The following is a 12,632-nucleotide window of genomic DNA, read 5'->3' on the forward strand; positions in this document are numbered from 1 at the left end:
ACCAAGAACCGTATACCTAATCTAAAACCAGGCAAGGTTCTTTGAGTAGATGTGATATTTTTTATTAGGCCAACTGAGTCATTGGAAAAAGTTCTTAGGAAGCTTTCAGGCGGAACCACCCTTCTTCAGGCGTAGGGAGTCTCTGCTGTTCTGAGACTCGAAAAAGATCTGATACCTGTGGCTTCAGCTTTGTCTCAGTTTATAACAGTGTCTGAGTCTGTGTGGTTGTTTATCTTTAGCAGTAATACTAATAAGTAAAAGTCTCCTGGTCTGGATTCCTATGAGGTGGAAGGATCAATCCTATTCTGTGATTTCCAGAGGTAATGCGTTTAAGAAATTGTGTAATTCCCTCTGGTATTTTCCCTCTGGGTCTTTGGTCAGGAGTTTGTAGAACTCCATGCTGTAAAGTTGTCTCCCAGGTCCTGTATTTATGTTGTTCTGTCTGTGACTACAGTGCACCCTGTAACCAGCCCATTCTATGATCAGGGTTGTTTTTAAGGCCAAATGTGGCTCTCCATTCCACAGGACTGAACTTATAACAAGTGTTGTTTTTTGGCAACCTCAGAATTGGTGCGGGGGTGGAAACATTTTATGTACAGATCCAGTCAGGCTGCAGTCCTCAGGTGGTGTCCAGGAGTTGTCCTTCTCTCCTGCGTAGGAGTCGGGATTATTGTACAGCTCTGTATGCTGGATATATTCCCTTAGTCTTAGGTGTTAGGAAAATGCCTTGGGGTCTCCATACAGCTGCATCTTATTGGGTTGTGTAGTGGAAGCAGATACCTCAGTGGGATGACAGCGCAGTTGGAGAGGCTGGTGACATTGTCATGGATTGTGTTGTAGCATAAAAGTTTGGAAAGTTTTCCTTCTTTCATTTTCCTTAAAGAGTGGAAGTGTTATGTGATAAGTTTCGTGGCTGGATGTAAAGATCTCCTTTTGGTAAATGGCTGGTAAGTCCAGGTGGTTCTGTATGCTGCTTGTTAATTCTGCGCATCTGGTGCATTCCTTTCTTTGCCTTTGCTGTATAAACCACAAATAAGGTGCTGCTGTGGATACTTTGGAAGCAATGATCAGAACCACGGATGAAAAAGGAAGGAATGAATGATGGCTCTCTTAGGACACAATCAACTTCAAGCTGTCCCTCCTTTCTGTATTCTTTACCTGCTGTAAACTACTGTACTAATGAGTTCCCTAACTGAAAGATTGGGAGAAAAAATATGTAATGTATTAATGCAGCTCCATTTATGTTGCATTTTAAATAACATTTAAGTCCACTTATTTAATTACAGTACAAATTAACTGTTTACAGCTTTCTTTACCTTTTGTCTCCTGGCAAACTATTCTGAGCTATTAAAAAAAAAACTGTTGCTTCACACATGGTAGAGAAAGCATAAAGAGTTTTTGCCTTTGAGCTTTTTTTAATGATGCTATTAGAATCAATCAAAATGGATCTGACTGTTTGCTCTCAAAAGTGATGGTCTTTTATGACAAAGAACTGTATACCTAATCTGCTACCAGTGGCTTCAACATTGTCCCAGTATATAACAGTGGCTGAATCTATGCAGTTGTTGATCTTTAGCAGTAAACACACATTGGGTGAATGCTGTCATGCCCGAATCTAAGATGACTTTGAATTTAAGATGACCCCTCCCTGCAGTAACTATGTTCTATATGTGGAAAATTATAAATTTGTTATATTTTTTCATATAGAGAATTTCATTATCTTAAATTTGTTGTCCCCACCCCCCACACCCTCCGACCGCATTGTGGCAGGGAAAGTAGTGGTGGGGGAGGGGCAGGTGGCAGGGAGGCAAGAAGCTTGACTGCTTCCTCTTTCCCCCGAGCCCCGCTGCTGCCCTGGGAGCCTTTGCCCTAACCTACATTGACTACCCCTGTGCCTCCCACTCTCCCCCCTCACCTATCCCCCTTCTTCCTCCTTGGACCTGGACCTGGACTGAGACCTGGACTGCCGCCTGATCCCTGACCCACACCACTGATCCCAGATCCACACTGTGCTGCTGTTGCTGAGTCCACGACCACTGACACCATGGCTGGACTCCAGGTAGCAGTTGCAACTGTGGCTCTGACTTCATCCCAGAGTCAGAGCCAAAACCACAACAGCCACCTGGCCTGAACTGGTGCTCAAATCCAAGATTTTTTTTTTGTTCCCTTCCCCTCCCCCCCATGTTTAATGGATTAAAAATAAAGTGTTGGATTTGAGTAAATACAATAATAATGTTTTTAAGATTGAAACTAATAGCACTGGTTAATAGTAGGCATCTTGGAAGCCTATATGTACAGCATTAACAGTTTACCTCAGTCACAGCCTGCTTTTGCCTTCATTGCTTGGCCTTACTTGATATGAGATGGTCAACAGCAGGCATTTCTTTTTTGCTATGACTACTTTGTGATGTGGAAAAATGTCAAAGAAGGATCAAGTATGGATCCCAAAGGCAGCACATTTGTGACCTAAGATGGGCTTAAACCCAGGGCTCCAGAGATGAGAGGCTAGTGAATCATGTTACTTCATGAAACTCCTCTTTAACGTTTTTAGACAGTTTTTTTAACAATAAACATTTGTCACAGATATTCTAGATATTCAGGATCCTGCTGCATTTCTTCAAAATAGGAAGCAAATGCATTGTTCTTTATGCGTTAAAGTCCTCTCTTATTAGTTGAACAGAAGCTTGCATTTTTTTGCCTCATTACTGAGAACAGTTTTGAACTCTCTGATTCCCTGCTTCAGAACTGATGGACTGTTTCTTTGTCATGTCTTCTGGAACTTTTACTAAGCATCAGAAAATGGATAAGAGGAGGAAAAAATGCACATTCAAAGACTGATTCAACCTTGCAATCTGACATTATCAGCATTTTCTCTCCTTTGCATAAATGTCATTTCACTTTATATGGAGAACATCCAGGCTCTATGGATGGCACATACCCAGAACAATCTACAATTGTATCAGGATTCATCAAGAAATGCTATGTAAAGAAGCTCCACTGCCATAATAAAGCACCACATAGCTATCAAACCCTTAAGGAATTGAATAGATTTTTTGTTTTTTTGGCCTAGAAATCTAGTCTCTCCTTCAGAAAATGTCTAGAATAATGGAAATAGTACTGGACAGTTCATTTTCCTTTTGTGCCTAGCCTTTTGTGACAAGCAGTCAGAATCAAATATAAGGAAGATCACAAACATACCTTCTAATTACCATGCTAGGATCCCTTGTTTAGGGGAACTGCCATCTTTCTGAAGGAAAAGGGGTCCTTTGTACTCCAGTGAGTATATTCATTCTATCTGGCATTCTAAGTGGATGTCTATTCCTTACAAATGAAGAAAGAAAAAGTGATTTTTCTAGGAGGAGTTAATCTTTTTCCAAAAAACCTTCCTTAAGAAACTTAGTGATTCTCAACCAGGGTGACCAAAGATCCTTTTAAGGTTGTCACAGGGTGACATGCAATGTTAACATTGTTAGGTGTGCAAACATGATTGACATTATAAACTCAGAGATTTCAAACAGGAATATGTAGTGTTAAAAGCATTCTGTCCTGTTGTGGTCAGAGTTTTTTTGCAACAGAAAAATTGTTCTATTATTTTTCTGTAGTTAAAAAACAAATGAAAACTATGACCTGGCATTTTCCAAGAGGTGCCTTAAATCTAAAAAAGATTGAGAACTACTGCTTTAACTGCTTAGCCAAATTACATTTGGCTAAATGTAAATGAAGATTATGCAGCACAGTCATTTCACAATAGCAGTATACTTGGGAGTTACAGAGCACTGGTGCATTTAATCATCACCTGTATTGTCTTGGGAGAATCTATTTGACTGTTATGTGAAGGGTGCTTTCAAAATGTGTATCCTGTTTTGTATTGTGGCAGAATGTTCTAGTTAATCCATTTAATTTTGCTGTGCCTCTTCTGTGGTCATGATGTTTTTTGATAGACATATCCTTCGCAGTGCTGTTTTTTACCCCAGTTGGGCACTGTTAAGGTTGTCCATCAGGCTGTGAACATTCCAGGTTGCAAACTTCATTACTTGATTTGGACTGCAGATAGAGCGATCTCATTGGACACATCTTTCCAGTCAGGTGAAATGAGACAGGCCATGATTAGGGCATCTTTTCTAGCTGCTTCCCCATGTGGGATGAGCAGAGTGGATCCTAAGTAGGTGTCCTCAGTTATGATTGCAGCTGCTAGATTGCACATCTGTCTCCATTCCAATTACAAAATGACTATCATATCATCATTACCTTCATGTAGGTCCATGACTAGGAGCTCCCAGTAACCACTGGCACCTACCACTTGCCCAAGAACAGCACTTGCTTCCAATGCCCATTGCACCTGAATGGCACCTGCCCCTATTGCCCTTCACCCAATGACAGCACTTATGTGCAGAAAACTTGCATGATTTCATATTGCTGCACTTAGTAAGAAGATGCATAGCAGAGGGACAAGTCACAGAGCATGGTGGTGGCTATGCATTTCTTTGGAAAAGAAAAGTCAGAAAACACAGGCACATTGACAGAACTGGCTTTGCTATCAAGACCAGGATTATTACTCAGATGGTAGAATATCCAGGTGGATCAACGAGAGTCTCATGATGTTTCATTTTCAACTGACCAACAGACCACATACAACAGTCATCAGTATCTAGAAACAAAGAAAAATTATATTGTTAACTTGACCAAGTCCTGCTTTCTGTCCCCAAAAAAAGATAAGAGAATACTTCTCGGTGATTTTAGTGCTAGAGTGGATAGGGACTCTGAGCTTTGGAAAAGAAGGTGTAAGAAATCATATAATCATAGAGAAGTAGGGCTGGAATGGACCTCCATAGGTCATGTAATCCAACGCACTGCCTGAGGTAGGATTGTTCCTATCCAGTCCATCCTAGAAAACGCCAGTCTAATCTCTTAGCAAAACTGCATAGTCAGCACTGACACAACACAAACCATAACATCCTAATCTGCCACAGGTAAAGCAGGGGGACCACAGTGACCAATGCTCTGCTGCTGTAAAGGTTGTTAATATACACTCAAAAGATCCCAGGAAGAGGGCCATGCCTTGCCTCCCCACCCCCACAGAGGAAGGCAAAAACCCCAGAAGCAGTACCAGTCTGACTATTGTACCAATTCCTTCCTGACCCCAGATATAGTGGTCGATCTGACCCTGAGTAGAAGGGCAAGACCTTCTAGCCAGGAACCTCTGGTTTTGTGTCCCAGCAGGAGCATTGGCACACCTTGGTCAAAATCCCTAGCTTTGGCTGCTGTCAAAACCCAGTGCCTTTGGGGAAGGCTTGAAAAAAAACCCGTGATGTTGCAGGCAGGGGTGTGGGCTGGGGGTGGGGAGTGGGGAAGGATTCCAATGGTACTGTTCTGAACAAGTGTTCAGAATAATCACAAACTGCTTATTTCTCCAAGGCAACATATGGGAGACATCATGGATGCACCCCTGCTCAAACCACTGACACCTGATTGACTGTGTCATAGGGTGTGCCTAGAATCTGCAGTGTCTGTATCACCAGAGCTGTAACCAGTGTAGATAACTGCTGGACAGGTCATCGTTTGATATGTTCCATCATGTTCATTTTTGTTGCCCCAAATGATGTAAACCAAAGAAGCAACCAAGGAAGAGATTCAATATCAAGTGCTAGAAAGACCCTGTTAAAAGCAGTCATCTCCAGAAATATCTTGGTGAGAAACTCTCTAACATCTCAATACCACTGATTACCAGAGAACCTGGTTTTCTCTGATTTAAAAAAAAATCCCCCATTTTCAGTTAAAAAAAACAAGTAACCCCAAGTCCACGTTTTTGTGATTAAAATGAAACACCACTATATCTATCTATCTATCTATTAGTTGTTTCATTTAAATCACAGAAAAATGTGGATTTGGGGTTACTATTTTTAACCAAAAATTGGGGATTTTTTTAAATCAGAGAAAACCAGGATCCCTGCTGATTACTGGGAGAGCCTCAAGAGAGGTATCCGTGAGGTGTGTGACGAATCTCTAGGCTTCTCCACAAACAAACATCAGAAATGGTTTGAGGTGAACAATAGGGAAATACAAGCTTTCACTGACAGAAAAAAGAGAGTCTTCAGACCTTGGCAGAATGACAACCACTCCAAAAAGAAGCTACACACTTATCACCACGTTTAAGATGAGACCCAAAAGAAAATTAGAGAGCAAAAGAAGAAGGACAAAGCAAAAGAAATTCAAAAGGCTGTCAACAGCCACTGCCTCCATGGTTTCTTCAGCACAACCAAAGTTATCTATGGGCCAAGCACACAATGAGCCATTCCTCTGAGATCCAAGGATATGTTGGGGGGTGGGGGGAATCACTCTTTTAAACCAAATTATAAAGCAGGCCCAAACAGCTCCTTCCTCTTGGATCTCTCCCCAGAAAGGTATGGTGGGTCTTCGCCCTGTCCGTATCTACCACTGGTTTAAATTAATAATCACTAAGAGAACTGCTTAAGGTACACGAATAAAATGGTTTATTAATTAACACACTTTGGAACCAACAGTAAAGTTAACTACAAAGTATAAACACACGCAGTGAAAATTTTGTAAATCTGAACTTTGTCAAAGAGCAGAGATTCAAAGAAAGATTTATTTATTGAAGGCTCCGCCGGCGTTCAGCTCTGTCTCCCCTTTGACCCAGTACCCAAAGCCTACCTACTTCTGTGTGGGTTCCTGGTCACTTTCAGGGTTTCAGGACAGTGATAGCCTGGATCCAATCCCACCTCGGAGGAGCGATACTTACACCTGAATCAGGGGAGCTGCTACTATAGCACTGTCGTGCAACGGACAGGGAATTGTCAGTGAGCCGACTCCTTCCTGACTCAAGGCAGCCTCAGCGATGGATGACCCCTGGCGATGAGAGGAATCTCAGCTCCATGCTGTGGTCCCGCTTGTAGTCCGCCTTTCACCAATCACTCATTTCACCCAATCTGTCGTATCCTTCCTGTCACTTCTTTCTTTCCTCACACTCACATACACACCCTCACATACCAAGCTCAAGTGCGCCCAGTCACACACATGGAGCTGCCAATCAAAATGAGATTTTATACAGGTAGTGCACTCCACTCACAAGGCTCTGCACTCAGCACGCAGGTGTGCACACGGCACTCTATTCAGGGCCTTTGCAGGTAGCTGGCATCACTCTGCAGAGGGTGGGTCAGGTAGAGGTCATCTGCTGACCTACTTAACCTAGAGTTTCATGATCCAGGCCTGAATTTGCTCTCAACAGATGGAACAACACTTCACCATCAACCCACAGTAGAAGGAGCACTTGCAAGAGGTTCTGGATCAAGATTTCAATGCCAGAGACAATACTGTGGAAACCATATTACAACACCCTATTAAGGACTACGTTACAGATCCAAGAGGCCTTAAAAACTATTAAACAGATGAAGAACAACAAAGCATGTGAGCCTGATGGAATATTAGCTGAAATTTATAAGCAGGGTGGGAAAAATCTCTCTTTTTAACTACGTCTCACTATTATGAAAATTTGGAAACATGAACAGATTTTCTGAGACTTGGCAGAGGCCAGAATCATTACCATATTCAAAAAAAGAGAATTCTTTTGCAGCAATTACCATATTATGGTACTCCTGTTCATAGCTAGGAAGATCCTTGCCTGCAATCTCCTTAATAAACTCACTTTCCTTAATGAGATTCTACCCACGTCCCAATGTGGTTTTAGATCAGTCAGAGGTACAAAAGAATTGCTAGGCAGCTGCAGAAGAAATGCCAGGAGCCAAACCAAGATCTTTGACATGGCTTTTATTGGCCTAAGGTCTTTGCTTCAGTCAACCTAGAGGCCCTCTGGAAGATCCTGTTAAGATTTAGATACTTGCCAAAATTTGTTACCATTACCACACTTCTTCCTGGGAGCAACTGCCTGGCAACCATCTTAAGCAATGGCTTAGAAACGCACCCTTTCACTGTTAGAACTCAAGCAAGGGTGTGTGGTTGCACCAGCACTCTTTTCCATCTATATTGTAGCTATTCTGTATCTCTTTGCTGATAGACTTCCATCTGGAGTCAGCATCTAATATTGCGCGGACAGGAATCGCTTTAACATCAGTTGCATTCCAAATCCAAGATAACCAAGACCTGCCTAACTGATCTTCATTATGCTGACAGTTGTCACGTGCCCACTCATTTGAAGAGTTTTAGGTCACTCTTTGCTGTTTCCGTGAAGTGTATGAAATGCTTGGACTTTGTCAGCTTTCTAGCCCAAGCTATCCAGCTGTTCCTCCTTGTATTACAATTAGAGCTCAGTCTTAGGAGAATGTTGAGCATTTCCGCTACCTGGATAGGCACCAGTCCCAAAAAGTAAACCTAGATGACAATATTCAACGCTGGATAAAATCTGCCAGTGCTGCATTTGGACATCTCCAAAATCATGTCTTTGATCATGACATCAGAAGCCAAACCAAGCTTATTGTCTATGAAGCTGTTGTCATTCCTACTCTGATGTATTGGTATGAAACCTGGACAATATATCAGAAACGCCTGAAAGCTTTGGGATGTTACCATCACTGATGTGTTTGGAAAATCCGCCATATCAACTGGAAGGACTGAAGAGTAAATACCAGCATTTTAACTCCAGCAAGCACAATCTTCATTGGACAAGACATGTCATAAGGATGCCTGACAACCAAATCCCAGGCAGGTCCTGTACCCCCAACTCACTGATGGTCACTGCTCTAGAAGCGGGCAAAAGAGATTCCAGGTCACTTTGAAGACTAATATGGAGAAATGCAACATTAACATCAATACCTGAGAGACTTGAGCACTGAATCATCCACAGTGGCACTCTGAATGGTCACTTCTAGCAAACCCGTCTCACAATGAAAGTAGACAGGTGACAGAGATAAAGGAAAAGAGCTGTGACCCAGTATCACCAGGGTCTAGTCCTTCCTCCCAGAACTATTTGCTATGTTGGCAGTCAAACATTTGGATCACATATTGGCTTCCTCAGTCACCTAAGGACTCACTGGTGGCTTCTCTATCTATTGGAAGTCTGTCATTCTTGTACTGAGGGACTGCTGATGATAATAGTGGCTCCCATCCTTTATAGATTTGAAGCACCCCTGCATAAATTTTGTGAATTGTTACCCCATTTCAAAAACTAATGTATTTGTTATAGTACATATTTCCTTACAGAGGGGTTGGGGGAAGGTTGAAGAACAGCTGTCAGGGAAGAACCTACACTGAAGTGAGTTGTGGGAGGACAAGCAGCTGGAAGGGAAGAGTCTGCAGTCATCTCTTCAAACTTATCTTGCCTATCTCCTCTCTTCCTGCAGCACCCTTCAAAGACTGTCATAGCGTAACACCCTGGTTGAGAATCACTACTCTAGTGGGATGATTCCTGTATTCCAGATGCCTCCTTGCCTGAAATAGATACAAAGGTGTTCCTTTCATGATTAGGTGTCCCTTTAAAGTTGCAGTGCATTTCAGAATTAACCACATCAGTACCAGAATTTGTCCCACACTCTCTTTAAAAGACCAAAACAATCTAGAAGTCAGAAAGGCTTTTAAGTTTCCCAACATTTAACTCTGTGTCTGGTAATTGTTTCTCTTAACAATATTAACAAAGTGCAAAGTTTACATTAGCAAAATGGCTTTAAGAACAATCATAATAGAGAAATTGTATATGACAGGAATACAATGATGTTTAGCAGAAGGAGTTCTAGTTCTCGAGTTGTTTGCAAAGAATGAGTTGTGCAGTCATGCATCTGTTTCTCAACATCATTTTTCATGGTTGCTATCCTTGTAAGCAGAACTATTTGAATGATCATTTTCTATCTTCCCAAAATGCTTTAAAAGGGGTTCTACTAGCCAGAGCCCATCCATTCTTAAATAATGGAACCTAGCCATAGAAAAGAAAAGTTTCTCACCAGAAATGTATTTGAGAAGTGTATATTCAGAGCTTTATTTTTATTTCTGAACAAGTCACACTATACGGATTAGTAGCCAATCCTCTGTTAGCCACGGAGGTCTGAAAATAAAAGAAAAGAATGTAGTGCTCTCAGGAGTTACAGCATTATTCAGTAGGGGATGGGCTGACATACCTTCACTGACAGGTCTAAATTGGAATGACTACCAGTTCTAGCTGGGTGGATCCAAGCCAATAGTTTTTCAGGTAAGAAATTCTCCTTTTTCAAAGCACAAGAGGAAAGTAAATAATGATGATCATATGGTAAATCTCTGCCATAAGGCTGCAAGGTGGTGTTAATGTAGTTATTTTGGTTAGTAGATTTGATTTCAATGATTGGTATTTATAATAATATTACAATTGAAAATAAAATGTCCACTGCTGTAAGAAAACAAAATGCACATAATATGATGCATTAAGAGTAACTCTACCACATTGCTCCCTTTTAAGGGGGGTGTACTAGATAGGCTTAAAAATAAAGTGAACTAATTTCTTATGCTAGCCACTCCACAGACAGTATGTCTAGATGAGTATTGTGTTATACATTATTGTGTCATATGATAACAGCACCATGTTTTCCTGTCATTTTCACAACTCTTTCCTGGCTGAAGTGATACACAAGCAACACTGAGTAGTAATCACATTGTCCCGTTCACTTTCAAGAGAGAAGCGGACCTCATCCAGAAACTTTCCAGCAGGCTACAGTAAGCTTAACTGTCTGTTAGCCATTGTCAAATATTTCCATATCAGCAAAAATGGCATCTGTGAACTAATAGAATTTTTCTCAGTGATGCAGTCATTCCATGAGTTATTTCTGTATAGTAATAATGATACCACATTTCAATACTGGTTTTAAAAATTATTTAAAATATATTCTGATGTTTATTCTTAATGATGTGCTCATGTCACTGTTTCCTGTTCTCTCACTGATATCTGGCACTGGCTGAAGAAGTATGTTTTTCAGAAAACAGTCTGCCTTTTTAGAAGGGCTCTTAAATTTACTAACTCAAAGATTTTGATATTACTCCATAAATTTTGAATCAAAACAAAAGCCTAAAATATCTATCCTTGATAAGTTGGGTGAATGGGTCTAGCTACATGGTCCCCTTCAAACAAAGATGAGTGTGGTGGTCTAGGGATTTATGCCTGAGGCCAGAGTAAGAGATGAGAAGGACTCCATTATTTTGGACAGGGTTGGTCTGAATCTAAATTACCCTGGCATAAATTTGAGGACAAAATTATAGAGTTGTAGCATTCATTCATAGAGTAGAAAAGTAGGACTGGAAGGGACCCAAGAATATCATGTAGCACAGCCCCCTTCCCAAGGCAGGTTTTTCCTGCTTAAACTGCCCCAGCCAAATGATTCTCTAATTGGCTCTTGAAAGCATCTAATGAAGATGTCATATCTCTAGGTCAGTGATTCTCACCCAGGGTGCTGCAGCACCCTGCGGTGCCGTAAGATCCTTTGTCAAGTTCCATGCAATGTTAGCATTGTTAAGTCTGCACACATGATTCACAAGATAAACTCAGAGATTTCAAATAGGAAGTTATAGTGTTAGAAACATTCTGACCTGTTGTAGTCTTTCTAAGTTCTTTGCAACAGAAGAATTGTTCTATTATTTTTTTTGTGTAGTCAAAAAAAGAGAGAAAACTAACAGCTGACATTTTCTGAGAGGTGCCTCAACTCTAAGGAGGAACCACTGCTCTAGGTAATGTGCTCCAGCGCTTAACAACTTTCATAATTAGATGTTCTTGCTAATACTTAATTTAAATCTTCCGTGTTCCAGTCTAAAGCTATTACTTCTTGTTCTGTCCTCTGTGGACACAGAAAACAATTGATCACCTTCCTCTTTATAATAATCCTTTTGTATATAAAGAATGATTCTGTCTGTCGAAAGCAAATGTTGGAACTTCTAAAGCCTTTATCCAACCCCTGCTGAAGATGGTTGGAAACATTTCTTGACTGTGAATGAGTGTTTGGATCAGGCTCTGAGAGCTGTGACATGTTCTGCACTGTTACCTGGGCATTGCGGAGATCTCTTTGAAAATTTGTTAAGACTATTAAAAGCCAAAATGAGCCTAAATGGAGCTTCTGTCATTTCTTGATGAAGAAAGGAATGGGCTTTTTTTTTTGTTTTTGAGATTTACTGGTTGAGGGATGCTGAATGTATTAAAAACAGATGATGAGAATAAATGTCAGAAAGATGTACAAATAGCAAATAAGAGGTATTATACCTGGAACAGAAATTCCTATTATTTTGTTAGCGTGGAGAAATTTTTCTTGGGATTCTGTCAAAATTTCATCAGGGAGCTGATACTTTAAAACCACTAGAAATTATTGTAGCTTTGCTGCTAAAAAGTCCATCCCTCTTCTGTGAAATGTAAAATAAGGTTACTGTTTTATTAATGTTGGCTAGCTCCCCCTTATACAGATTATTTTATAAAGACCACAATTCAACAAAAAGCCTGAAGAAATTTTGCACTGTTCAAATAAATGAACTAGATTTGTTAGCCAAATCATAAACCTAATTTTATTTTGGAACGGTAAACAATACAAAAGTCCTTATTAAGCCAGAGATCTTAGCATGAAAGCCTTTTTTCCTATGAATTTACCTTTGTCATTGATTTGCTTTACCAGCATGTTCATCACAAAATAGTTTTTCATATGCTGTTTTGTACAGTATCT

The 12,632-nt window shown here is 40.6% G+C and overlaps 1 protein-coding gene across 5 annotated transcripts in view; it reads left to right on the top strand.

The window, feature by feature from the left end:
* The window catches only part of MAP2K4 (mitogen-activated protein kinase kinase 4), a 133,522-nt gene that overhangs the window by 23,412 nt on the left and 97,478 nt on the right, over positions 1-12,632 (top strand). For 3 of the 5 annotated variants that reach the window (XM_019501856.1, XM_019501826.1, XM_019501865.1), the window contains exon 3: positions 10,610-10,650. The exons of 1 other annotated variant lie outside the window; for it this stretch is intronic. In XM_019501856.1, coding sequence (XP_019357401.1) covers positions 10,610-10,650 — 41 coding nt within the window. Of the gene's footprint in view, positions 1-10,557; positions 10,651-12,632 lie in introns of all 5 variants that reach the window. One more of the 5 variants, XM_019501836.1, reaches the window with a different exon arrangement.

This window comes from Gavialis gangeticus, unplaced genomic scaffold (assembly GCF_001723915.1).
Source record: "Gavialis gangeticus isolate Ggan-Ray unplaced genomic scaffold, GavGan_comp1, whole genome shotgun sequence".
NCBI classification, from domain to species: domain Eukaryota; kingdom Metazoa; phylum Chordata; order Crocodylia; family Gavialidae; genus Gavialis; species Gavialis gangeticus.